Raw genomic sequence first — 27958 nt, 5'->3', positions numbered from 1 at the left:
TATTGTAATAGTAAAGAATAGTTATTAGTTTGAGGCCAAGAGATCAGTTTCTCTTTAAGAGTATGTTCTGGAGACGTGGTATTTCTGGCTCAAGGCTGCCTCTCTGCTGAAGTCAGTGCATACTTTCAGCATTTGCATGTTTATTATCTTTGTAAATCGTAGCATGTATATTACTACAGTTCTCTATAATGCAGCTGTTCCATTTTGTCATCATAGCTTTGCTTATACACTTTAGATATTCATGTACGAATTAGAGTTAATTCCCTATTGGCCCCATCTCCCATGTTGTAGCATAAATTAGGGAAAGAAAAGGAGAGATGAGAATATATGTGAGGTTTTTCTTTCTGTTTCATAATAGGAATAAATTAGATGGGGAGACAGGAGTGATTGTTTCTTTTTTAAATTCAGGAGTTGCTTCTGTGGGTGAGGGTACTTATTTTAAATGAAAATGAAAAGATAAAGGATATTTGGTTTCATAGAAAAATGTGTTATTTTCTAATTTTAGACATCTAGAAAGTCTTTGATAGTTTTAGCTACTCCCTAAAGGACAGCTTCTAGGATATATGTCATAAAATGGTACTTGCTTTGTAATAAGCATTCAACAAATGTGTTGATTGAATCAAGTGACCAGTTAGTCAACAAGGAAAGAGTGTGATTTGATGGATATTTAGCAACGATTATTTTCACAGAAAAAAACAGATTTTCTTATTCCTGATATATATCATTCCCAGAGTTTCTCTGGATAATACCTAAGGTACATTATGATCTCTATATCCTTAAAAAATATGAAAAGGAATACAGGCTTAACCTCTCTTCTGGACGAGAAAGAAACAGGTAAACTATCTAGCTGGGTCTGTTGATAGTTTGTTTCTACCTTTATCAGTGGTTGAGTGATACTAGCAAAGTATCTTTTTTTTCTGTGATTTTAGCTGTGCCTAAAACCAGCTTGCATCATTCTTCTATCAGAATCAAAACTGTTTCTTTTATTATGTAGCTCCACATATATCTCTCCTGGAAAGAAAAATCTTCCCAGTCTGTTCCTGCCTGAATTCCCATAGAATATTTTAGGCATGTCAGCTGTTTGGGCTCTGATCAAGGATTTGATCCAGTTGGCCCCCTAGCCTGAATTGAGAGTGTGTTTGAAAAGTCTGAGCCTCAGTGTGTTTCCAGAGTTAAAACCATTACTCGGTGTCTTTTCCCTCTCTTGTGCCTTCATAAGGATTTATATAACTGGAAAAAGGTGATAATAAAGTAGATGCTCCAATCAGTAGAAATAGAGTGAAGTTTGATGAAGTGGTAGAAGGGTCATGGTGATATAGTTGGAGTTTGGGTTTTGTTTTTTTTTTTTTAAAGATTTGGGTAGGTGTCATTTATCCTCTAGTTCCCTGTATCTTTCAGCTATTTCCTACTCTTCCTCTCCCATCCATTATTAACCTAATCAAAGTGTTGATTTTACAGAATACCAGGTTTTCTTAGGGAAAGAAAGTGTAGATGTTTTATATAACAGCTCTCTCAGGAACTAAGAGTTTTATAAAGCTAATCTAGTGTGCATAGCGCACTATAAGTAATGATTTTCATATTTTTTAGAAGATAACATTTCTGAATTCAAGGACCTATTGATTTTTAAGTTCCCTATTAAAATAAATATTTTGTTGTTGTTGTTGGGGGTAGGAGTTTATTTATTTATTTATTTATTTATGCTGTGTTGGGTCTTCATTTCTGTGTGAGGGCTTTCTCTAGTTGCGGCAAGCGGGGGCTACTCTTCATCGCGGTGCACGGGCCTCTCACTATCACGGCCTCTCTTGTTGCAGAGTGAAGGCTCCAGGAGCGCAGGCTCAGTAGTTATGGCTAACGGGCCTAGTAGCTCCGCAGCATGTGGGATCCTCCCAGACCAGGGCTCGAACCCGTGTCTCCTGCATTAGCAGGCAGATTCTCAACCACTGCGCCACCAGGGAAGCCCTATTAAAATATTTTTAAGCAAATATTTGATTATTTGTCTGCATTTAAAATTAGTGCATATCAGGGAACTCTGCTCAGTGTTATGTGGCAGCCTGGATGGGAGGGCAGTATGGGGGAGAATGGATACATGCATATATATGGCTGAGTCCCTTTGCTGTGCATCTGAAACTATCACAACATCGTCAATTGCCTATACTCGAATATAAAATAAAAAGTTAAAAAAATAATAAAATAAAATTGGTACATACATTCTGAGATGAGAGGAAAAGTTTTCTAATAAAGTTTAAAACAGTAATATTTGAGTTGGTGAAGTTTTTTTAAAAAGTCATTATCTAGATTAGTGGTTTCCAAACTCTTGAGTATTTCACAGTTAAAATATGGAGCATTCATCCCTGTGTGTGCTTATTTATAAATTACCTATACTACTATTCTTACTTGTATGTAGTAGAAAACATACACAAATTAGACATTTTAAAATGATGAGATAAATTTGAATAGAAGCTGTAATATTTTCTTCTGTATCCCAGTGGAGTCTTCTGTATCCCCAGGTGCAGTCACTCCTCTTTGGAGACTACTGACCTATATTGTTAATGCAGGAAGCCCAGCCCAGGTATCTTTATTTCTACCAAGTTTCCTGGGTGATTTGTAGCATTCTCATTTCTCATAGCTACTTATGAAATGAAGGCAAAGAAGAGGTTTGGTAATAAGAGGATAAACCATTCAGTAATTTTGCCCACCATACTTTGGGATCAGATGGAGGGGGTATCCTTATTTTCAGAGATGATTAAAACTTGCCACAAAGCACCATCATGGTGATGATCCACCATACTATTATGTTTAGTTTTCTCTGTGTCTTCATAGCGATCTTTCTGAAATTTGAATCTGATTATTTCATTTCATCAAAATCTGCTAATTTGTTCTTGCCTGAAGGATAAAGTCCAAACTCTCTAATGTGACATACAAAGTCTTCATTAATTTGACCCTTGCTATCCTTTTTTTACCTTCATAACCTTTGTTGCCTCCTTCCCTTCTCCTCTGGAAAACTTCCGTTTGCAAAAACAAACAAAAGAAAACCAAAGAAAACCCAGCTCCAGCCTCAGTAAATGTTTTTTGGTTCATTACAAACCCTGTCTTTTCCTTTGCCATTCTGTCTGGAATGCCCTTCTTGCTTTGTCCTACTGGAAAACTTCTACTAATTGTTAAAATCAGCTCAGACATCTCATCTGGTCTCTAAACAACTTGTTTTCTCTCCTCATGTTATTTTATAGCATTTATTGAATTGCTATAATTATTTGCTTATAAGTCTCTCTCCTGCTATGCTGAATTCCTCAAGGATAGAGATTGTAAGTTAAAATATAAGTTCCATGAGGGCAGGTACTCTTTTGTTCTCTACCATATCACAGTATCTGGCATATAGTAGGCATTCAGTAAGTATTTGTCACATGAATCTGTTTATATTTGTGTCTTTAGTGTCTGGCATATGGTAGGCTTTAAATGAACCTCTGTTTATTAAATAAACTAAATGAATGAATGAATGAATTATAAAATCTCAGAAATAAGCTTATTTTATGGAGTCTGACTTAGAAAAGGAGAGCTGATTCTCTGAAAACTTGAGTACATGGCATCATTAAAATCAAGACACAATAAGGAAATTTACGTATTTTTGTATAATATCTGATGTCACTTATGGTATAAGGAGGACTTGAATAATTTATATTATGAATCTTAATATTGGTATTTAAATGCATTCTAGAAAGATAGCCAAATAATTCCATTGAACTTAATTTTTGTTGTTGTTTAAGTGTTAATTGAGATATCATTTTTTACTCCTTTCTTTAGGGTGTTTGTGAACCGAAGTTTAGCCATGGAAAAAATAAAGTGTTTTGGTTTTGATATGGATTATACACTTGCTGGTAAGTAGCACTTTCTGCTTGCTTAAGAACTACTACTTAGGATATAACACAGTAGGCCATTCAATAAACACTTGTTGACGTAGTCATATATTTAGCTGCCAGTCATATATTTAGCTCAGTCTCTTTCACTGAGATTTGTGAATATTGAAATTACCAGATGTCCTTGAGATCTAGATTGTAGAGATAGGTAGAACAAGTGCTAAATTATTTTAGAGACCCTGGTAAGAAATGATATGATGAAATTATACATTACTGTGTGTATTTGGGCACTTTTGGCTTTTACTCTATTAAGCTGTTCTTCAAGGATGGAATTTTGTATCTCTCTACCACCGGTAAACGTTTATAAGTTAAAATTTTTAATATTTTCTTAAGACAAATGAAAAATGTGTTGATTTTCTATTGAAGTGATTGCACATATACTATGTAAAGACTTTTTAAAAACTAGAGCTATTACTTTGTTCATTATCAAATAGACCTTAAACACCAGCACTCTGCTGTTTTTCCCTTCATATCTCTGAGATGTATTTGAAATACTCAGTGTATTAGCCAATAGTTGCAGCATCTGTTCAGAACTTACGAAGTTTTTATTAAAATATTTGCAGTCTGACAAAAATGTCATTTAATTTAAGGAGTAGGGATGAACAAGGATCAACTGTATAGCACAGGGAACTATATTCTATATTCAATATCTTGTAGTAACCTATAATGGAAAAGAATCTGAAAAAGAATATATTATATATATATATAAAACTGAATCACTTTGCTGTACACCTGAAACTAACACAACATTGTAAATCAACTAACTGTACTTCAGTTAAAAAAAAAAAAGAAAAGTAGGGATGAAGAACTGAGTTGAGCACATGTGCATATATGTATGTACACACACATGTATACAACTGCGACACTCAGAAAAGAATCTTTCAGAAATTTTCTCTAAAAAATACTGTCTTTAAGTACACAAAAACATTAAGATGTATTAATTCACTTATGTTCAGAAACTTTATATAACATATTAGAAGGTTTATATCATCTCAAATTAAATCTCAATTTGATGTTCAATTTAGGCTATAAATATAAGTGAATAATATAAATGTACAAAAATGAACACATGTAGTTTATAGGTACTTGCCACATACATGTGGGTATGATATTTTACCAAACAAGTTCTATATTGAAAATATACACTGACTTGATTTGAATTTCTCTTTCTTCCCTCTGTATTCTTTGTTATTTATTTGGTATTCTATTGCCTTAAAGCTGTTTTTGCAGCAGTTAGATTCTTTTATATTTTCCTAATTGGACACAGACACTTTTAGGTATACTTGTCAGAAAGCAGTTCGAAGCGCTATACTTTCTCAATGTAGATCTTGCTGTCCAAATTGGGAGAAAATCTTGCATTCTTTCTCCTTTCTAGAATTCTACTTTCCAGGGAAAAGAATGGCAAGGTAGTCTGGCAGCTGAAAGGGATATTAACTAAAGCAGAAGTAGAAGTTAATGGGGCTGAAACGTGACAAACTTTTTTTCCTGGTTATTAAGACAGTCTCACTGTATTGAAGTAGTTCAATTCAATAAGTATTTATTGGAAACCTGTAATGTGCCTGGCACATTTTGTTACTGAACATTAAGATAAATGTATATTCCCATAGAATAATTTAAAAAAGAATTCTCTTGTTTAACAAAAAAGTCACTGAATCTTAGTTTCTAAACTTTAAAGCTACCTTACGGTTTCTTCTTCTTATATGCTTTTTTTTTTTGTAATCCCACTTTATATTTTAATGCTTACTCTTAGTCTAGACACTAATATACTTTGCTTATATGTAACAATAATTATTAACATTTATTAAGTGCTTATCATATGCCAAGCCCTGTTCTAAGTGTTTTACATAGGTTATTTCATTTAATACGTAGATTATCTCATTCACATCACTTATTTAATATTTACAAAATCCTATGAGGCAGATACTACTACTATTGTCTTCATTTTACAGCAGATGCTGATTTTTTAAGGACTTTGTCTAAAAACATTTAGCTGTGATATAGCTGAACTACGATTCAAACTTAATTAAGCATTGTGTTTACGTATATGATATAGATGTATATAATAAATTTAAATTATTATTTTGAATATTGACAGTTTATAGTGAGGTATAATTTCAAAGTAATAAGCACCCCCCCCCCAAACAAACTGAGACCTAAGCACTCAAAAGGGCAAAGCTCTTTAAAGTAGCCCCCTTGAGAGACTGTATATTCTTCCAACAGTTCTATGTTGGATGAAAAACATTGGTACTACCCTGTGGTATTGCCTTCACTTCATAAAGCATGTAGGAAAACAAGTTTATTGACTTCATACCTGTCACCTGTTTTCCAGAATGGTATTCATTAACTTTGTCTGTGAATAACTTTTGGTAATTTTAACAAACAAACTGCACCCTTGAAGTGCTAAGGACTTTTCATCAGAAAAATGTGCCATGAAGTAGAGAGACAAGACTAAAAGAAGTGTTTTTTGAAAGCTTCGATAAATATCCCTGAAATAAGTGTAATAGCCTCACAGGGTGAATTCATGGAAAGGGCCTGTATTCTTTCTGAAGACTTTTCTGAGACATTGCCTTCTCTGTGCAGTGCTGACACCTTGCTATATCATTCCCCAGAGCAATTTGTATGTCACTTGCAGCTTTTGTTCACTTGCATGCCTCCCCTTTGGCCTGTGAATTCCTCAAGGGTAAGGGCTTTCTTTTTCACATTTATATCCTTTGTGTTGCCTAAAACCTGACATATAGTAGTTGCCCAGTAAATATTTATTGAATGAACAATTTGGGTGCATAAGTTTTAATATATCAGTTTAAGAATCAATCATAGTATTTTAGTTTACCCAGTATAAAATGTACACTAATAAGTCAAGTTAAATACTTTCAAATACGAACTTATTTTTTAAATTTTAATAAACTATATTGAGGAATAAGTTACATACAATAAAATACATGCATTTTAAGTATATAGATTGAGTTTGATAAAATGTATTCACCTGTGTAACCACTGCCACAATCAAGATATAGAATTTTTCCATCACTCCAGAAAGTTCCCTCATTGCCTTTTTGAAGTTACTTCTCTCTCCGGCCCCACTCTTTGCCTCAGGGCTTTTTGTCACTACAGATTAATTTTACCTTTCCAGAATTTCATGTAAATGGAATCATATTCTAATGTACTCTTGTTTCTGGCTTCTTTTGCTTAGCATAATTTTTTTTGTGATTTATTCACGTGTGTCTGTCAGTAGGCAGTTCATTCTTTTTTTGCCCCTAACTTTTAAAACTTTTTATTTTCAAATATTTTTAGACCTATGGAAGAGCTGCAAAAATAAGAGTTTGCCTTTAGTCTCTCCTAATGGTAACATCTTACTTGACCATGGTTGACTGTAGTACAATTATAAAAACTAAGAAATTAACATTAGTACAGTACTGTTAATTGAACTACAGACTTTATTCAGTTTTTACACTAAAGTCCTTTATTCCAATCCAAGATCCAAACCAGAATCTCACATTGCATTTAGTTGTCATATATCCTTTGTCTCTTCTGTGACACTTCCTACATCTTTCATTGCTTTGACACTTCAAAGAGTACTGGTTAGGTATTTTTGTAGAATATTTCACAATTCGGGTTTGTCTGATGTTTCTTCATGAATAGATTGAAGTATTATGCATATTTGGGAAGAATACCACAGAAGTGATGTGCCCTTCTTAGAGCATGATACCAGGGGTACATAATGTTGATAGGTCTTACTACTAGTGATGTTAACCAGTCAAAATTACGAAATTCTCCTTTCTCTTTAAACTTTACTTTTTTTTTTTGGAGGGGAGGCCAAGTAGTAGTCCTTTGTTTTTATACTGCAATTTGTTTATCTATTTATCTGTTGATGAGCATTTGGGTTGTTTCCAGTTTAGGGCTATTGTGAGTAAAACTGTTAAGAATATTGGTGGTGTACAAGTCTTTTTGTGGATGTATATTTTTATTTTTTTCCTGGGAAAATACTTCGGAGTGTAATTGCCAGATTATGTTTACCTTCTAGGGAACTGACAAATGGTTTTTCAAAGTAGTGATACTGTTTTAAATTTCTACTCAGCAAATATGCGATTTCTAGTTGCTTCACTCCTTGTTTACACTTGACATTGTCAGTGCTTTGAATTTAGCCATTATAGTGAATATGTAGTATTATTTCATTGTGATTTTACTTCGTATTTCTCTGTTAACTAGTGATGTTGAAAATCTTCATGTACTTATTGGCTATTTGTATTTCTTTTGTGAAGTGCCTATTCAAATGCGCATGGTTTAATTGGGTTGTCTTTTTATTTTCAAGCTATGGAAGTTCTTTATATGTTCTGAATACTGGTCCTTTGTCAGATATATACGTTCTGAATATATTGACCAATATATGTTGGTATGTCTATTGACGTTCTATTCCATTGGTCTTAAGTGCCTATCACATGATCTTGATTGATTATTGTAGGTTTTATAGTTATTCTTTTTTTTTTTTTTTGTGCTGTACACGGGCCTCTCACTGTTGTGGCCTCTCCTGTTGAGGAGCACAGGCTCCAGAGGCGCAGGCTCAGTGGCCATGGCTCACGGGCCCAGCTGCTCTGCGGCATGTGGGATCTTCCCGGACCGGGGCATGAACCCATGTCCCCTGCATCGGCAGGCGGACTCTCAACCACTGCACCACCAGGGAAGCCCTATAGTTAGTCTTGAAGTCAGGTAGTGTTAAGTCCTCTAACTTTATTCTTTTCTCGAATGGTTTTGATATTCTAGGTCCTTCACATTACTGTATAAATTTTAGAATAAGCTTATCACTTTTTCAAAAAAGCCTGGTGGGATCTTGATTAGGATTGTCTTGATCCCTTGTTCCATTTCTGGAAAATTGACATCTTAACTACATAGAATCTTCCAGTCCATGAACATTAATACATCATTCCATTTACCTAATCTTCTTTCTTACCTTTTAGCAACTTTTTTGTGATTTTTGGTGTAAAGCTCTTATACATATTTTGTCACATTCATTTGTTAAGTATTTCACATTTTTATGTAGTTGTAAATGGTGTTTTAAATTTCATTTTCTGTTTTTTTGTCATTTGCATTTGGAAATGCAGCTTATTTTTGTGTCCTGTGACTTGCTTATTATTCAATAGTTCTAGGAGCTCTTTTGTAGATTCCTTAGAATTATCTACATATATGATCATATGGTCTGCAAATAATTTACTTTTTCCTTTCGTATCTATATATATCTTATTAAAAAAATTTTGGCTTCATTGCACTGACTAAAACCATAGTACCATGTTGAATAGAGGTGTTGAGAATTGACCTCCTTGGGTGTTCTTGATCTTAAAGAGAGAATGTTTAGTTTTCACTATTAAGTATGATGTTGGTTGCAGGTTTTTTGTAGATGATTTTTGTTAGGTTGAGGAAGTTCCCCTTTATTCTTAGTTGTCCGAGAGTTTTTTTTTTTTTTTTTTTACATGAATTGGGTGCTAAATTTCATCAAATATTTTTCTGCCTCAATTGAGATGATCATATGGTTTTTCTTTTTTAGTCAGTTAAAAGGGTGAATGGCATTGATTGATTTCTGAATGTTAAATTTTGCATTCCTGGAATAAATCCCTCTTGGTCATGTACCTTTTATTTATTTTTTTATTGGCAAATTTGATTTGCCAATATTTTGTTGAGGATTTTTGCATTCTGTTCATGAGGGGTATTAGTTGATAGTTTTCTTGTAATGTCTGTCTAATTTTGACTTTAGGGTAATGCTGACCTCATATACTGAGTTGGAAACCATTTCACTTTCCCTTTTTCTTTTCTTTTTTTTTTTTTTTTTTTTTTTTTTTTTTTTTTTTTTTTTTGTTTGTTTGTTTGTATTTTGGTGGTGCCTCGCAGCTTGTGGGATTTTAGTTCTCCAACCAGAGATTGAACCTGGGCCCTCCTCAGTAAGAGCACAGAGTCCTAACCACTGGTCTGCCAGGGAATTCCCCCATTTCATTTTCTTATTTTTGGAAAGCTTGGGTAGGATTGGTATTATTTTTTCCTTAAATATTTGATAGGAGTGAAACCGTGTAGGCCTGGAGTTATCTTTTTGTGGGAAGGTTTCAAATTATACATTCAACTTTTAAACATAGATATAGGGCAAGTTTCTATTTCTTCTTGGATTAATTTTGATAATTTGTGCCATTTCATCTAAGTTTAAAATATATTGGCATCAAATTATTTTTTTATTATTCTTTTGATGTCTGTAGGATCTGTAGTAATGTTCCTATTTTCATTCCTGATACTGGTAATTTATGCCTTTAGCACACGGGCTCTAGAGCGCAGGCTCAGTAGCCGTGGCACACAGGCCCAGTCGCTCCACTGCATGTGGGATCTTCCCGGACCAGGGCCCGAACCCGTGTCCCCTGCATTGGCAGGCAGACTCCCAACCACTGCGCCACCAGGGAAGCCCAGAACCACCTTTTGGTTTCAGTGAGTGCACGAGAATGAGGAAGATTTAATTTTTATTGTTATTATTATTTTTTTGCGGTACGCGGGCCTCTCACTGTTGTGGCCTCTCCCGTTGCGGAGCACAGGCCCCGGACGCGCAGGCTCAGCGGCCATGGCTCACGGGCCCAGCCACTACGCAGCATGTGGGATCTTCCCAGACCGGGGCATGAACCCATATCCCCTGCTTCGGCAGGCGGACTCTCAACCACTGCGCCACCAGGGAAGCCTGGAAGATTTACATTTAAAGGTGATTTTAAAGTATTTATTTATAACTCTGAGGTTACAACCTGCTTTTATGATAATTGTTAACTATAAAAACAGTAGTTAAAAAAACAAAAGGTAGTTACTTATAAAATTAATAAAGTATTATCCAGATATTCCAGACATCATTATCTTTATTTGGTTTATATTTTTTGTTAGGACCTAGGCATTAACCATTTTTATTTCTGATGATAATTTTTAAGTTTGATTGTTTTGCTTCTGTATTCTTTTTTTTTTTTTTGCGGTACGCGGGCCTCTCACTGTTGTGGCCTCTCCCTTTGTGGAGCACAGGCTCCAGACGTGCAGGCTCAGCGGCCATGGCTCACGGGCCTAGCCGCTCCGCGGCATGGGGGATCTTCCTGGACCGGGGCACGAACCCATGTCCCCTGCATCGGTAGATGGACTCCCAACCACTGCGCCACCAGGGAAGCCCTTGCTTCTGTATTCTAACTCTTAGCACCATTAACATTTTTTATGTTGTTGGCCTACTTTCTTGCTTCAGGTGTTACTGGAAAATGTTGATTCTTTGTGCAGAATGAAATGTGGCACAATGCACTTTCTTTCAATTTTTTTCCCCCTGTATATTTTGACTTTAGAGTTCGGGGGATTAGGGAATTGGTTGTTTTAGCCTTTTTTTCAGAATAATTTCAGTGTATATTAAGGGCTTAATAAATAGTAGCAGTTACAATAAATAGCTACCCTCGTGTATACTATTCCTAACTAGAGAAGACGTTCAATAACCATTTGCTTTTCTTTATTGGGGGAAGGAACAAGCCAATAAATGTTCATTTTATATGAAATGAAATTATTAGATATGCTATAAAATTGCTATTAGCATAATCTATGAATTGGCTATTCTGGTGAACGATATTTTGAGTGATACAGAGTTATCACTTACAGCATAGATGGATTACTAGTTTTCAGAGTTAGAATGTAGTGAAATTGATAGTAAGGCTAGGATTGATGCTTCTGAAGTGTCTGGATAGGACATCACATCTCAAATGGCAGTCATGTTTTGGAATGGTACATTCAGTGAGAGAGGGTGGTTATTGGCTCAGGGCCTACCTTATCATGCTGTAAACTTTGCCTAAATTTCTTCTCAGAAAACAGTTACATAGGTTTTCTCAAAGTTTCTTTTCCCCTGTTTACAAATGTTTGAAATATACATGACTTTTTCATGGAAAGTGTTTGGGGATGGGGTCTAATTGTGGAGACTTAAGCTATTTTCATAAGGAAACAGTTCTGTTTTTGGTCTAGAAAATGGCCACAGGAGACCTCCTTTGGGAGGAGGGGTGTCATGGTTTGGGTTAGCTCTGATTTTTCGCCTTTAATTCATATTGATAGGTAAGAAAATTGGCTTTGAATAATCCTCATGTTATTCATGTCAGATGTTGGGGTTGATAGAATTAGTGATGAATAATCATTTAAAACTTTGATTTGTCACTAATAAATAAGGAGGAAGATAATTGAGGCAGGAATACATACATGGACTCTATAAGAATGTTAAGCTGTATGTATATAATTATTCCAAACTTGTAATTTTCCAAAAGTAAATTATATGGACTTTTGGTAGAATGAAGTTAAGTTGTGGTGATTGTTTGTTTAGTTCATTTAAAGAGAAATTGATGGCCTTAATTTTTTAAAATTTTATGATATTGCTTACAGTTTGGTACATTTATTCCCCTAAATGAAATGAATCACAGTGTTCAGTATCAAATCCATTCTGATGGGAACCTTATTATCTTCATCTGATCTGAATGTCAGCCTCATAGCTCAAACAGTTTTTTAGAGACGATCCCTTTATCATCAGCTATCCCTATAATTAAAGCAAGCTATACATTTTAGTTTTTATTAGTTTATTTGCAGGATATCTATGTAAGATTGACATTTTTATATAAAATAAAAATTAAAACTCCCAAACAAAAAACTTTTGGACCTAAATCAGTTTTAATCCTGAAATCTGCCTAGAGAATTAATGCCAGTATTGGTATTTATTTAGCTCCATGTCTGTAATACTGTAGATTAACACTTTATTTCTCTAATGGGATTATGTACGTTAATTATGGTCTAACCAGTTTTTCTACTAAGTACAGATTAGTTTATATATGAAAGTCAATGTTTAGAATCTAGGTCATACTTAGTCTTGTATATTAGCTTTGCCACTGACTAATGGTGGACTATGTTTCATATAAAAAGTACCTATTAGGCCTATTTATAATTCCTCTCTCACCCCAATTACTTTATCAACATTCTTTCCACATGATGTATATCAGAAACTGGTCCTTTGCATTTTTGGCTTCCTCTACAGATAAGTGTTTTTCTTTTCCCTTGGCTTCTCTTCCCCTTAATTAGACCTGTTGAGTGCTCTGGTTTCCCTTTATTAAGTTGCCCTAGTATAGGTCTTTTTAGACCTCAGAATTTGTTTGTGGTCTTTTTCTGAGAGTGATCTTTAGCCTTTTTGTGCTTAAGTGGGACAGACAGATGGATCAGACTTGTAAGTGCATTCTCCAGGACAAATCAAGCCAAAAAAGATCTTGATAGTCAACCTAAGATTAGGTCTTTGGACTTGTCAGAGAGCAAGAAAGTTGTTTTTAACCCAGTTACTCCCTCTCCACAGAATGAAGGGACCAATCTGTACTATTTGTGAATTTTGTTTCTTTGATTTTGTTTGCATAGAGGACTCCTAAAAATGTTATGTTGCTGAATTTGTTGTTACTAAGAGTGGACAGAAGAGTGAAAATAGAAAACAAAAGGAGGATTGGAGTTTTTAAGGTTTAGTGCTTGTTCATTTTTCAGCTGGCATATAGGCATAAAAAGACCTGTGGTTGCCATTACTCTTAGTATTCTGTTACTTAGTTTCATAATATTATACCCAGAAATTTATTGCTGAGGTTTCAAATGAGAAAATCTTTTGTGATGAAATGAGTGACATAATGTACTTACATTACCTCCTGACAGTTACAGATCATCACTTTCTGACAGACTGCTAATCTACAAAATGTGGTTTCTTTAACAAGCAAAATGCTAGTCAATAGCTGTTAAGTGAGAGTAATCTGGGTATAAAAAAGTGATTAAAAAAAAAAGCCAGAATAACCCTCTTTCTGTTTTGAGGGATAAGTCCCATAACACTCTGAGTTTAGGCCCAGTCTTGTTCTTCATCTTTACCTTAGAGGCTATGTGGTTGGAGAAGAAGAAGAAACCTCAGAGTGTGATAGACTTGGGTTTGGATCCCAGCTCTACCTTTTACTAGCTCTTGGCCACCAGCATGTTACTTAGCCTGCCTGAATCTCAGTTCCTTCATTTAATCCAAAATGAAGGAAGGAGTGAGTACAGGGATAAACTATTGGTATAAATTTTGAATGGAATAATGTATATAAAATGATAAATGCAATGAAAGTAGTTTTCTTGCTCTGACTGGTGATACCAAAATATTAATATACTGAACTTGAGCGTAAGGGAAACTCTAAGGAGAAAAGTGTCAATATTAAACTCATTTGTTTTGTACTCCTATATCTTGTGGGAAAACCTGGAGTGCTAAACAGATGGCAGTGGAATATTTAATCATTCTTTTGAATCTTCTTCTTAAGTATTGCAAATGATCACAAACTTAACAGAAAGTTAAAGTTCTTTTCTGAGTAAATTTTTAATGACAAGGTATTTGGCATCAGATTATGTTTCCGTAGAAATTAAGCAGTGTTTTCAGTGAAGGGTTATTCCTTAGCAGGATCATGCTGAAGGAATAGATTTCTGAGAAAGGATCCTTACTTAAGTTAAAATTTTTTACTTGGGGCTTCCCTGGTGGCGCAGTGGTTGAGAGTCTGCCTGCCGATGCAGGGGACACGGGTTCATGTCCTGGTCCGGGAAGATACCCCATGCCACGGAGCGGCTGGGCCTGTGAGCCGTGGCCGCTGAGCCTGCACGTCTGGAGCCTGTGCTCCGCAACGGGAGAGGCCACAACAGTGAGAGGCCCGCATACTGCAAAAAAAAAAAAAAATTTTTTTTTACTTATGACAAAGATATCACTGATATAATAAATGCAAGGGGAGTTATTTGCTTTTTTGAAACAATAAGACTCTTTTAAGTGGAAAGAACAAGTTGACCTTTGCAGTTGCATGAAATACTTAAACATGCAGTAAGTTCCATGGAATTAACATCAAAATTATATATGTAGAATTGTTAAGTTTTCGGAAGTTTTTACCCCAAGGGAGAGTAGTACAACATTTTTGGGTGGGGGGCAGATTTGTTAATATTTACTTAATGTCCTTCACAAATACAGAGTGACTCTTGGTTTAGGATTATGAAAATGTATTACTATTTCTAACTTGGTTCATTTAGAAAATCATCTTGATTTTTCTTTTTTCAATTAAGAAGTTTGGTGTTTTTTTTTTGTTTGTTTGTTTCCCTCTTGGGCTCAAAGATCCCAAAGAGATACATTCCAATATTTTACCAGCTTCAACACCTTCAGGTTCTGAGCCATTTAAGTCCAGCAATAAGTTCCTTATTTCTGTTACCATTTCAGAAATAGCGGATGCCATGGGCAGTGTCTAGTCTCCCCCATCTTTTCTGAAAAATTGTCAGGAGGAAGAGAATAAACATTTATTAAGCATGTATTATTATGAGCTAGAAAATGTACTTTATATACAGCGTACCTTTTAATCCTAATATCAACCCTCTGAAGTAGGGATTATTAGCTCAGTTTTACAAATAAGGCCACCAAGTCAACAGGTAAAATGACCTGTATGTAGCTTGTACATTGGCTTAAGACTCATAGCTAAAATTTAAACCCAGGTCAGTTTCCATTTCTCATGCTGTTCCCAGCTATCAGAGGTATAGAAATTATTTACTTACCTCTAGATGAGAACTTAATAAGAGAAAAAAACTCATAAGCATAAAAGATCATCCTTCATTTTGTTCCCAAAATAGGAATTCTCCCTAGGGCGAAATCCATCTTGCTCTTGCATCTATTTAAATGTAATCCTCATTCTTAGACTGCAGATACAGTAGTCGCCTCTTAACTACAGTTTCACTTTCCATGGTTTCATTGACCCACAGTCAACTGTGGTCAGAAAATTTTTTTTTAATGGAATATTCCAGAAATAAGCAATTCATAAGTTTTAAATTGCACGCTGTTCTGAGTAGCACGATGGAATCTCGTACCTTCCTGCTCCATCCCACCCAGAATGTGAATCATCCCTTTGTCCCGTGTATCCTCCCTGTTAGTCATCTAATAGCCCTCTCAGTTATTAGATCAACTGTCGTGATATCACAGTGCTTGTGTTCAAGTGACCTTCTTTTTTTTTTTTAATAATGGCCCCAAAGAGCAAGAGTAGTGATGCTGGCAATTCATATTTGCTGAAGAGAAGCCTTTAAATGCTTCCTTTGAGTGAAAAAGTGAAAGTTCTCAACTTCATAAGAAAACAATCATGCCGAGGTTACTAAGATCTACAGTAAGAATGAATATTCGCGAAATTGTGAAGAAGGAAATAGAAACTCGTTATGCTGTCACCTCAAACTACAAAAGTTTGGCCACCGTTTGTGTGATGAGTACTTAGTTAAGATGGAAAAGGCATTAAATATGTACAATAAGATATTTTGAGAGAGAGAGTGCATAACTCTTATTACAGTATATTGTTATAATTGTTCTATTTTATTATTAGTTATTATTGTCCATCTCTTACTGTGCCTAATTTACAAATTAAGCTTTATCAGAGGTATGTACGTATAGGAAAAAACATAGTATATGTAAGGTTTGGTACTGTCTACGGTTTCAGGTATCCACCGGGGCTCTTGGAACGAATTCACCAAAGATAAAGGGGGACTACTATAGTTTTACACAATTTTTCTTTCTTTAATTTTTAGAAGCAATCTTAAGCCTTAAGAGTACTGTATAAATACTGTACTTTTAGAATTATAAAATTATGCTTTTTTCAATTAAAAAATCTTGGGAGGGATTGAAAATATATTTTAGACTCCTTTTGAATTTTTCTGTCCTCCTCTCCTTTCTAGGCCATGTCATTAGCCGCTGGGGATAAAATTTAATTATGCCAAAGCTAAGCACTTCGCATTAACAAGCCTAAAGTGGGGAGAGAAGATAGAATAAAGCTATTAGGAGTATCAAGGAAGAAATTAAGAGAAACTAGTCCTTGGTTTTGGTAAATCTGCTACTAGCAGAAGCATCTCAGGACTTTTGATCTCTCATCCTATCCTCTCAGGCATAGTAGATGCACTCTGATCTTGTTTTGTTGTTAACTGGAATTGACTCAATTCACTTGACATTTAAATGAACATTTTTTTGCATGGTGTATTTACTTGGACTAAAGTCCAGAGCACTCAGATCATGTTTCTGTCAGCAATTGTATATTCCTACCAAACTTATTGGCATTAGAGGCATTTAAAGGGGTGAGGAAAAACAATGAAAGTATTATATAGTATTGGTGTACTGTCACTGAAGACATCTCAAATGAGAAAGAGCACTTTTTTCTTCCCTTTTTTTTTTTTGTGGTAAAATATTCATAACGTAAAATTTACTATTTCTTCATTTTTAAGCGTATAATTGAGTGACATTACATACATCCACAGTGTTGTGCAACCTTCACCACTATCCATTTCCAGAACTTTTTCATCATCCCAAACAGAAACTCTGTACCCATTAAGCAATAACTCCCCATTTCCTCTTCCCTTCAGTCCCTATAACCTCTAGTGTACTTTCTGTCTCTGTGAATTTACCTATTCTGTATATTTCATATAAATAGTAGAGTCGTAGAATATTTGTCTTATGTCTGGCTTATATCTCTTGTCATAGTGTTTTCAAATTTCATCCATGTTGTAGCATATCTCAGAATTTCATTCCTTTCTAAGGCTGAATAATATTCCATTATATTTATGTACTACATTTTGTTTATCCATCATCTGTCAGTGGGTGCTTCCACCTTTTGGCCACTGTGACTAATGCTGCTATGAACATTGGTGTACAAGTGTCTGCTTAAGTCCTTGCTTTCAGTTTTTCTAGGTCTATACCCTGGAATGGAATTGCTGGATCACATGGTAATTCTATGTTTAACTTTTTGAGGGACTGCCACACTGTTTTCCACAGTGGCTGCACCATTTTACAGTCCCATCAGCCATGCAAGAGGGTTCCAATTTCTCCACATCCTGGCCAACACATTATTTTCAGGTTTTTGTTTTGATAATAGTCTTCCTAATGGGTGTGAAGTGGTATCTCATTGTGGTTTTTGATTTACATTTCCCTATTGGCAGTGATGTTGAGCATCTTTCATGTGCTTATTAGCCATTTGTATATCTTATTTGGAGAAATATCTATTTAAAGTCCTTTTTCCTGTTTTTAAATGGGTTGTTTGTTTTGTTGTAGTTGTTGAGTTGCGGGAGCTCTTTAAATATTATAGATGTTAATCCCTTTTCAGGTATATGATTTACAAATATTGTCTCATTCTGTGTGTTGTTTTTTCACTCTCTTGATAGTGTCTTTTGAAGCAGAAAAGTTTTTAATTTTGATGAAGTCTAATTTGTCTATTTTTTCGTCTGTTGCCTGTGCTTTTGCTGATTTCACATCTAAGAGGTCATTGCCAAATCCAACGTAATGAAATATAATGAAATACATTGAAATGTAATGAAATATTTCATTATATTGGTAAATCCAATATAATGAAAATGTTCTAAGTGTTTTATGTCTTTAGCTCTTAATATTTAGATCTTTGATCCATTTTGAGTTAATTTTTGTGTGTGGTTATAAGGTAAGGGTCTAACTTCATTCTTTCACATGTGGACATCTAGTTTGCTCAACACCGTTGAAAAGGTTGCTCTTTCCTTGCTGAATAGACTAGACATTCTTGTCAAAAATCATTTGACCATATATGCAGAGAGAACACTTTTTAAAATTTCTTTATTATTATTTTTAAATTTTTATTTCTTTATTTAATTTTGGCTGCATTGGGTCTTCATTGCTGCACATGGGCTTTTTCTAGTTGCGGTGAGCGGGGGCTACTCTTCGTTGTGGTACGTGGGCTTCTCACTGAGGTGGCTGCTTCTCTTGTTGCGGAGCACGGGCTCTAGGCACACGGGCTTCAGTAGTTGTGGCACGAGGGCTCAGTAGTTGTGGCTCACGGGCTCTAGAGCGCAGGCTCAGTAGTTGTGGCTCACTGGCTTAGTTGCTCCATGGCATGTGGGATCTTCCCAGACCAGGGCTCAAACCCGTGTCTCCTGCATTGGCAGGTGGATTCCCAAACACTGCGCCACCAGGGAAGTCCCAAGAACACTTTTTAAAAAAATGAAACATATGACAATGTAAACTTCTATGTCTCTGCTTCAACATCTCTCCTTAAAGAAAGATGAGCTCCTTGCAATAGTGATTAATTAAATTAATATGGAACATCAGTTGAATTGAACTTACTGTGGATAGTGTATAAACTGGATGGATGTTTGAAGTTCTTAGTGTGACAACAGACTCTCTTAAAGGAATGCATTTCCTGAAAAGTTTTTTGTACAAACCAAGGAAGATAACCAAAAGGAAGATAATAAAAAAGGCCAGAGAAATTCCCATTGTCCTAGGTCATGGGATAGTAGTCAGAGCATCCTTCTCATAACTTGGAAAATGTAGAACTTGCACATTACCATTCTCCACAGTCCTCCAAACAGATTGTCTATGTGCAGGAGGTTTTTGTGTTAGTGAATGATCGCATTCAAGTCAGTGAAAGTTATTAACCTGTGTGTCCTCTGACGTATTCTTGAGGGGTTTATCAGTTTGTGAATGGATCTAAATGTTCACAGTTGAAGATTAAAGGAATATAAAAATAGGTGTAGTTCAGTAAGTGAAATGCATTCATTATCCCCCCTTAGTGATCTTTTTTCTTAAAAGAACTTTTGAATGGGTTTTTTGTTTTTCTGAAACAGTAGAATAAGAGTATAAGCTGAGTGAACAGAGAAACTAGGGTAACAGATAAAAGAGGGGGAAACCTTTTCAAAAAGAGATAATCCCTTTCCATAAAAGAAAAAAACAAGGATGGTGGTTGATAAAATTATCAATAAAAGTAAATTGGAAAACAGCCTCATAAAACTAAGCAAAATAAAAATCTAATTAGAATATATTATGAGGACTCAACCCATAAAAGAGAATTGTGAAGATGAAAAGTGATAATTAGTATTAGAGTCCAATCAGTGATTTGTATCAAGGATCCAGTTAGAATAAGCTGAACTTCACAGGCCTATGGTTGAATGGGTTTACATAGCTGGAAGGTTTGTTACCTATAAAGCAATAAAGTTTACTTTTATGTAAATCCTCAAAAGAGATTTGAGGTGCCTTGCAAAATTAAACACATATAAAATGGGTCAAAAGAGTAATTTTATAAAAGAAAGCCCATAAGAAAATACACTGCCAAATAGATATTATCCTTCATAAAGTCACCTTATTAGGGAAAACTTACTGCAATACCTCTGTCATTTCTTAGAATTTTAGGAATTCCTTTGGAACTGTTTCCACAGCCAGTTTATAAACCCACAAGAAAACCTGCTTCATTACTTCAAGTAGTCACACCTGTTTTTTAACCCTTCTCAAATTCCCCTCTTAGTTGCTGGTTGCTCTCAATAACTGCCCCCTACACCTTAAATTAAATTCATCATCTGTTGATGAAAATGTGCCACCAGGGAGGATATATATTTAGAACAATGTGCTCTTGACTCTGAAAGTAATTTTGAAAGAAGAATTGCAGATATGTTTTGAGTAATGATTGCATTACTGGAATAAGTGTCAATATATATTACCTCGGGAGTGATTATTTTGAATGGGAGAAGGCTCACTTGGATGGTAAATTTTATTACATTTGCTTTTCAAAGGTGTTATTTGGGGAGAGGGTGGGGAAAAAATAAAAGGCATAATACAGTTTGATTGTTTTAACTTCAGGATTGTTTTGTTTTGTTTTGGAGGTTTTTGGTTTATTTTTCTGTTGTTTTGGGGTAGTTGTCTTTTAGAGAGAACTTACTTAGGAATAGATTCATTGGTCCTTAGGTAGAAATACTTCTTTATTAGTTTGTTTCTTTAACTGAACAAAGCTATCCTTTTTTTAACTGAGCTATTTTTGATGGCATCCCTAATATAAAAATTTTCTCACATGTTTACACTTCTGTTTTCTTTAGCCCAACATATCAGCCTATGTGTTAACTCTGATTTCCTAAGAGTTTTTTTTTTTTTTTTTTTTTTTTTGGTTGCAGGGAGGGCCGCAGGCTTTCTCTAATTGCGGCGAGCCAGGCTTCTCTTTGTTTTGGTGCACGGGCTTCTCATTGCGGTGGCTTCTCTTGTTGCAGAGCATGGGCTCTAGGAGCACGAGCTTCATTAGTTGTGGCAGCGGGCTCAGTAGTCTTGGCTCATGGGCTCTAGAGCGCAGGCTCAGTAGTTGTGGCACACAGGCTTAGTTGCTCTGCGGCATGTGGGATCTTCCCAGATCAGGGATCAAACCCATGTCCCCATCATTGGCAGGCAGATTCTTAACCACTGGGCCCCCAGGGAAATCCCTCCTAAGAGTTTTAATGCATGGTAGTACTAAGCCAGTACTATAATACCAAAAGATCAGTGCTTTTGGTAGAACTGGTTTTCTCATCAAGACTATAAAATTGATAGCCATAGTATAATTAAAATATTTCTGAGCAATCCTTAATTTGGAAGGCTTTTATTATAACTTATTGCTGATAAAAAGACTGTTCTGGCATTACATTGGCCTCTAAATGGGAAGGATTTTTAAGCAGTTTAATTAAAGGATCACCTGATCTAGGTAATGAAATAATTCTGTAGGTGCATATATATGATACTTGTGTGCTATTTAAATATTCTGTTATAGATCAGTTTAAAAACTTTTTCATCTGATAAAATTACTCAATTGGGAAAGAATAAATTAGCGATGATAGAGGAAACAAGAATCCAAAATAGTGATAATTGTTAATGGGTTTAAAGTAGCTCATTTAATATTCTATCTACTTTTGTGTATGATTAAAAAATATCCTTAATAAAGTTAAATTTAAAAATCAGATGGGGAAAACTGACCAAATACCAACAAAGTTACTTTATTTTTAAAAGGGCCCTTAAATTTAAAGGTCTTCTTTTAGTCTTTTCATTTCCATTTGAGAATATAATCTTTATTTTAGCTCCTCTTACTGCTTTTCCTTAAACTTAAGAATTTCTTACACTACCTCCCTCAAGAAATGAAATACAATTTCCCCAGCCGAGCATACTTTTGGAGTAGTCTCTGTATGTTAGGGAAGAATTAAAAAAGAAATAATACTCCAGTGTATTATCTTCTTGTGGATTAAAGTTCTTTGTATTAGTTGAGATAAATACTCTCAAGGCTGTTATTTTTAGATATATATTTATATTATATATTACCTGTGTTAGGTTTATACATTACTTTTAGGCAGCCTATTTATTTATTTATCTACACTTAGTTTCTAAGCTTTGATTTCTTTTATGTCATTTCTGTATCCCAGTAGAGTTTTCACTGATTTTAGATCCATCCTCTGAATTGCAGTAATATATGGTTTGTTCCTAGATCACTAGGAAATTTAAATGATTTCTTAATAAAACCCAATTCCATGTCCTCCATATTACACAGTGAGTGATAGAAATAATTCATTACCAGTGTTTATGGTCTTTGTTTTCCATTGCCAGGCATAAAAGCATTCAAATGTAAGCCAGATTTTTTGTGTGATTAAATGTCATGTAATATTAGTTGCATCAGTAAAATTACTAAAATGAATCTTTTTTGTTTTAATATCCCATGCCATTTTCAACATGGATAAACTTGTTTTCAAAATAGTCCTAACATAATAGCTATCTTTGATTCATTATTTCTTTTCTGCTTACACATTCTCTGAATGTTCGCTTTACGATGGCCACTGAGAACAAAACAAATGATAATAGAGTTAAGCTGTGTAGGGAAGATTTAGGTTAAACGTAATGGATAAAACCTGCTGGGTCAGGGAACTCTGGTAGTTGGTTACCTAGGCAGATCATGAGGTGATTGTGATTCTTTAAATCACTGGGAACATTTGTTTGCTTTCACAGTCATATGAAAGAATCAGATTCAGATAATTATAATTGTTATGGCATAATTGTTATAGCATTATGGTAGGGGACCAAATTAAGTGACTACGTAATGGTTCCTTTATTTCCTAAATGTTTTTTATCCACCCCCTCAATTTTTCCTTGAGATGAATAGAACAACAACATTATCTAGGATACTCTGTGGTTGTTGAAGAATGAATTTTTCCACCTGGATTTCCAATTCATTAAGTACTTAAATTCTATTTCTTTAAGACTTTTTGAGGAAGGGAATTCCCTGGCAGTCCAGTGGTTAGGACTCCATGCTCTTACTGCTGAGGGCTTGGGTTCAATCCTTGGTCAGGGAAGTATCAGTAAGATCCCACAAGCTGTGCGGCACTGGAAAAAAAAAAAAGGCTCTTTGAAGAGGACAGTCAAACCATTTCAGTTAGATGGAGAACTTATGTGGAAGTATCTAATCTAAAGTATACACTAGAGGTTGCACACCAGTGGCCCATGGCACACCTCAGACCACAGACCCATAGTTTGGCTCAAATAGAGTTTGTTGGTTTTTTAAATTGAGTCAGTAGTTAAAAATTGGGGGATTCCAAGTATAAAAATCTGGGCTGGTTGTTATCACATAAATGGCAACAATCGGCTCTCATTCCCCCCGGGGAGTCAGCTACATCTGACAGCTACTTCCCCCTTTAGGCCAAGACGTGTACCAACACTTAGACCATTTCTCACATTAATTAACTTGCCTGACCCTGATAGAGGTGTTTGGAACATATTACCTGAATCTGAGTTTCAGAAAGTTTGGTAAACCTTATAGTACCTTGAGATGCTGGTTATAAAAGTGAATTATCCGTATAAGCCTGAGTAAATGATACATATATATATATTTTTTTTAATAGATTTATTTATTTATTTTGTTTTTGGCTGTGTTGGGTCTTTGTTGCTGCACAAGGGCTTTCTCTAGTTGCAGCGAGCAGGGGCTACTCTTCATCGCAGTGTGTGGGCTTCTCATTGCCTTGGCTTCTTGTTGCAGAGCACGGGCTCTAGGGGCGTAGGCTTCAGTAGTTGTGGCACTCAGGCTCAGTCGTTGTGGCTCGCGGGCTCTAGAGCGCAGCAGGCTCATTAGGTGTGGCACATGGGCTCAGTTGTTCCACAGCATGTGGGATCTTCTCGGAACAGGGCTTGAAGCCATGTCCCCTCCATTGGCAGGTGGATTCTTAGCCACTGCGCCACCGGGTAAGTCCCATACATATTTTTAAAGAAGACTTCCTGGGCTGGGTTAATTGGCCCCATTTCTGTCCCTCTGTACCTCCTTAGTCACATTGTATTGTGGATCTTCTAAAATTTATTATAAATATCTAATTGTATATCCCTGTAGCGCACTACGAGCTCCTTCAGGCCAAAGACCATGAGTTATTTTGTTTTCTGTTCTTAGCATCTAGTACCTGTACACAGTAGGCATCCAAATGTCTGTTATATTATTCTAACTTTAGTACAGGCATTTGAGTGTGATGATCTGTTCTTATTTGGTGGAAAAATTATATACTAGCTATTTCTTTTTTTTTTTTTAAATTACAAGCAGCTTCTTTGGTTAAAGAGGATTTTTAAAGTTATTTCAATAATTTTCAGTTTTCCGCATTTTAAGTTGAAAACAATAGCCGAAATACACATTCCTAGTAAGCATACAGGTTCTCAGAGGGAAAATTTTGAGTTAGGTAATTTTTTTCATTTTATTTTAAAGTAAACATTCTTTTAATACTCTTGGTAATTTTTAAAACAAATCTTTTAATTACCATTTAATTTTACTTTTGCAATAAATTGAGACTGGCAGTCTTTCAGACTCTGCTTGTTTACTTATTTACATGTCTAGCCATGTGGAAGTTGGTTTTATTTTATATTACTGAAAGTGTTGAATGGTATCTAGCTTTTGTATTTTAGGTAAATTAAAATTGAGGTAGTTTTTAGAATTTTTCAATATCTCTTTTTAGATCATTTATGATCTCTTAGGTTAGAGAGAAAATTTTTGACTATGTCTGTGATATTGTGTTGGGGTTTTCAAATAGTTGTGAAAAGTAGAAAAAGTCCTCTGGTGTCTGTTTATATGGGAATGGAAAGATTTAATTTAAAATTTCCTTAATGAAAATGTGAATTATTATCTTTGCTAGTTACAGTCTCAGAGAGCTAAGATCACTTAGCCTAAATAAATAGAGAACATTGATGTTGATCACATTTGTAGCATAAAAGCAAATAACTATTCTTGAGTGGTTGGGTTGGATTTTTGCTTTTCAAAGTGAGATTGGTAGTACTGGTTTCTCCTAGTTGTAATGTTTTTAGAAATTTTCAACATTGTATCTAGTCGTTTTTGCTCTTCCATTTTGTACCATCTCCCTTTCACAAAAAATCCAGAAGTTGGAGAGATCTAACCATATGTTTTCAAAAACCTAAATGTCTCGAGGAAAAATGACTCCCTATAAAGTTAAACACAATTCATATCTTAAAAGTATCAATATCTTGGGCTTCCCTGGTGGCGCAGTGGTGGAGAGTCCGCCTGCCAATGCCGGGGACACGGGTTTGTGCTAAAAAAAAAAAAAAAAAAAAAAAAAAAGTATCAGTATCTTGAAAGGATTTATGTATCTTCAAGTCAGTTATCTTACTAGAATAGGTAGTTTCTTTAACTTTATGAAAGTAGAGTAGTATGACTCCATTTACTGAGGGCAAATATACACTCACAGAATCAAAATAAAATTTTACCCTCTATTTCATATTTAGACATCTGGTTAGATTTTTAGTAGGGTGACGTTGGTTTTTATCTTTATCAAGATTACAAAATTAGGTGTTAGAAGGGTAGAAAAGTAGGTAGATAGGTACAGGTAGACTTAGTTTAAATGGGTACTTAAAAGTAAGATGAGACTGCTCTGGTATATTCTTGTATCCTTTATTAGTCTGTTTCACTTACTATAGTTCAATTTTAAACGCTGTTTACCAGTTGCATTCAGTTTCTATCATATAAACCTGAAATGTGCTAGAAAAAATAAACTAAGACAAAAGAAATTTATTTTTCTGTTTGTCTTTTGACTTAACATTCAGGATCAGACTTGGCTTGTAATCCAGGCTCAGGGTACTGGAAAAGTTAAATAATGTATAATACTTAAGCTTATCTTCAATACCCTTGTTTTGTTATGGCTAATTAGATGAATTTAAGTGATGGTCAGAGGCTTCTAAATAGGAGGCAGTAACTCCTATTAATACCAATTTCCAAATGGTATCTCTCTGTTCCAGCCCATCACAACAGTTTTAAAACCAGTTTTTGTTTTTGTTTTGTTTTGTTGCTTTGTTTTGTTTTTTAACAGGAGTGCCAGTGTAACTCCTTCAAGACTGGAGTGACACACTCTGCATCTGCATCTGCCTCATGTGAGTTCTCATTTTGGCAGCAGCATTCTGCTAGGCTGGAACCTCTGTAGAGGTTTGCCCTTCCTTTGTCTAAAATCTATAAACTACTACACAGTGTGTCTTGGTGGCAAAGGTAAAAAGTGCATGAGAATTCCAGACTTCCCTGCAGAAAGTTTTCAGCTCACCTAAAGGGACTGTCTCCTCTAATCCAGATTCTATCTTGTATGAACAAATTCTACTCAAAACAACCCACAACTTTCACCCCCACAACATGCAGCTGATATTTTTTGAAGAACTGTTTTTCCCTCGCAGATTATGGAATAAAGAATATCTTTAAATGCTCTCAGTAGCTTCAGCTTTCAAAGCTTTGGCTGTTCTCTTTATAGTCTGGTTACGTAACCTGAGAACACTGTGTGCTGCCCTGGTGCCTGAAGCAGTCCTCTTTTTTGGACTCTGGCCCTTAAAATAACCTCTTCCTTTGTCTTTGGATATTGGGTAAATTAGAATAGGCCTGAGGACCTTCCTGAAAGAGAAATAAGCAGTGAATGTGTGAGGCTGTGTTACTCTTGAAGCTATTGGCAGTGTTTTGGAAAGTCAGTTGTGAGAACTGAGTTTGAAGCTATGCATCATTTACTTGCCAGTTTTGCCAGACAAATTGAAATTAGAGCCTTTGCAGCTGTGGAGGGCATATAGAGCTCTAGTCTGAGGTGATATATATGGTTCCCCACAGATGTCCAGGCTGGCTTTGAAGGGCCTGGTTGATTAAAAAAGAAATTTTGCTATCTATCTGTTTATTTATTGAAGGCATGATGGTACTTTGTAGGGTTCAGGAATTGTCATTTTTACCACCAGGTGGGAACAAATTGTGATTTTTCCCAAGGGACACTTAGAACAAAACATCTAGATTCATGCTCTGTCCAGCTGCAATTCTGCTTCTCCAGCCCTGGTTGTACTGTACAGTGCTCTAGCGGCTGATTTAATGACCTGGGAGTTCCTGTTACTGAAATGATTATCCAGGAAGCTTATGAGGAAATGTCAATACCTTGTAGGTCTTACTGATTAATATAGAGCTTAGTGAAATAGATAGTGTTGTCAGAGTGGAACTTGGACTCTCTTTGCTAAATCCATTCCCACCTGTGATTAGAGCAGTTTCTTTTGGACTAGTTGAAAGAAATCGGAGGGAGAGTAGTGTGTTTCAACACCCAAGCTTAAATGTTGATGGCCTACTTAATCTAGAAATTCATTTTTAACAGTGGCACTATATGCCACCACAAAAAGCTTTGGATGAGACTCAGGGAGACCGAAATTCTGGCTTCAGCTGATGTTTCTACATGCTGTGTAACTTCAAGTTAGCAAATGGGGAAAATACACTGTATTTTTTGGAAGCACCCTAAACTCATTGAGAGAAAGGAAATTTAAAGTATTTATTTCTGTAGGTGGAATTTCTAGAAAGTCATCTCAGTTGAACACTTGGAAGTTCTGCCTTGGAATAAACACAATGTGACAAGAGTATAGTGTTTTATTTTCTGTTATTCTATTCTTTATGGTGGCAAAATGGGGAATTGAGATCTCTGCCCTCACACATTTTTTTTTCATGAAAAATTCTGAGTAAATTGATTTGGGTTTCAATCTGAATTGCCTCATAGAAATAGATTTTAATCACTATTACTCCATCACTTCCCTAACTAGGGAAAATTATTCATTTAGGGGCGAGCCTGGGTGGAGGGTGTTTAAGTTTTGTTTCTGTCTCCCATTCTTAAGGCATATCCAGCAAATTATCTTTCTGAAAAATTAATAATTGAAAACATTTTATATGGGCCAAATCCTATGAGAATGAATGTCAATGGATTATCCAAATTACTGAGCT

At 35.4% G+C, this 27958-nt stretch overlaps 1 protein-coding gene across 8 annotated transcripts in view; it reads left to right on the top strand.

The window, feature by feature from the left end:
* NT5C2 (5'-nucleotidase, cytosolic II) overlaps window positions 1-27958 on the top strand; it is a 98658-nt gene that overhangs the window by 49201 nt on the left and 21499 nt on the right. For 7 of the 8 annotated variants that reach the window (XM_024734912.1, XM_024734915.1, XM_024734913.1 and 4 more), the window contains one exon: window positions 3799-3872. In XM_024734912.1, the coding sequence (XP_024590680.1) occupies window positions 3799-3872 (74 nt within the window). Of the gene's footprint in view, window positions 1-3798; window positions 3873-26056; window positions 26113-27958 lie in introns of those variants that run through there. The other variant, XM_024734917.1, reaches the window with a different exon arrangement.

This window comes from Neophocaena asiaeorientalis, unplaced genomic scaffold (assembly GCF_003031525.2).
Source record: "Neophocaena asiaeorientalis asiaeorientalis breed wild unplaced genomic scaffold, Neophocaena_asiaeorientalis_V1.1 scaffold240, whole genome shotgun sequence".
NCBI lineage: Eukaryota > Metazoa > Chordata > Mammalia > Artiodactyla > Phocoenidae > Neophocaena > Neophocaena asiaeorientalis.
The sequence above is the reverse complement of the archived record's forward strand: the minus strand, read 5'-3'. Positions and strand labels throughout refer to the sequence as shown.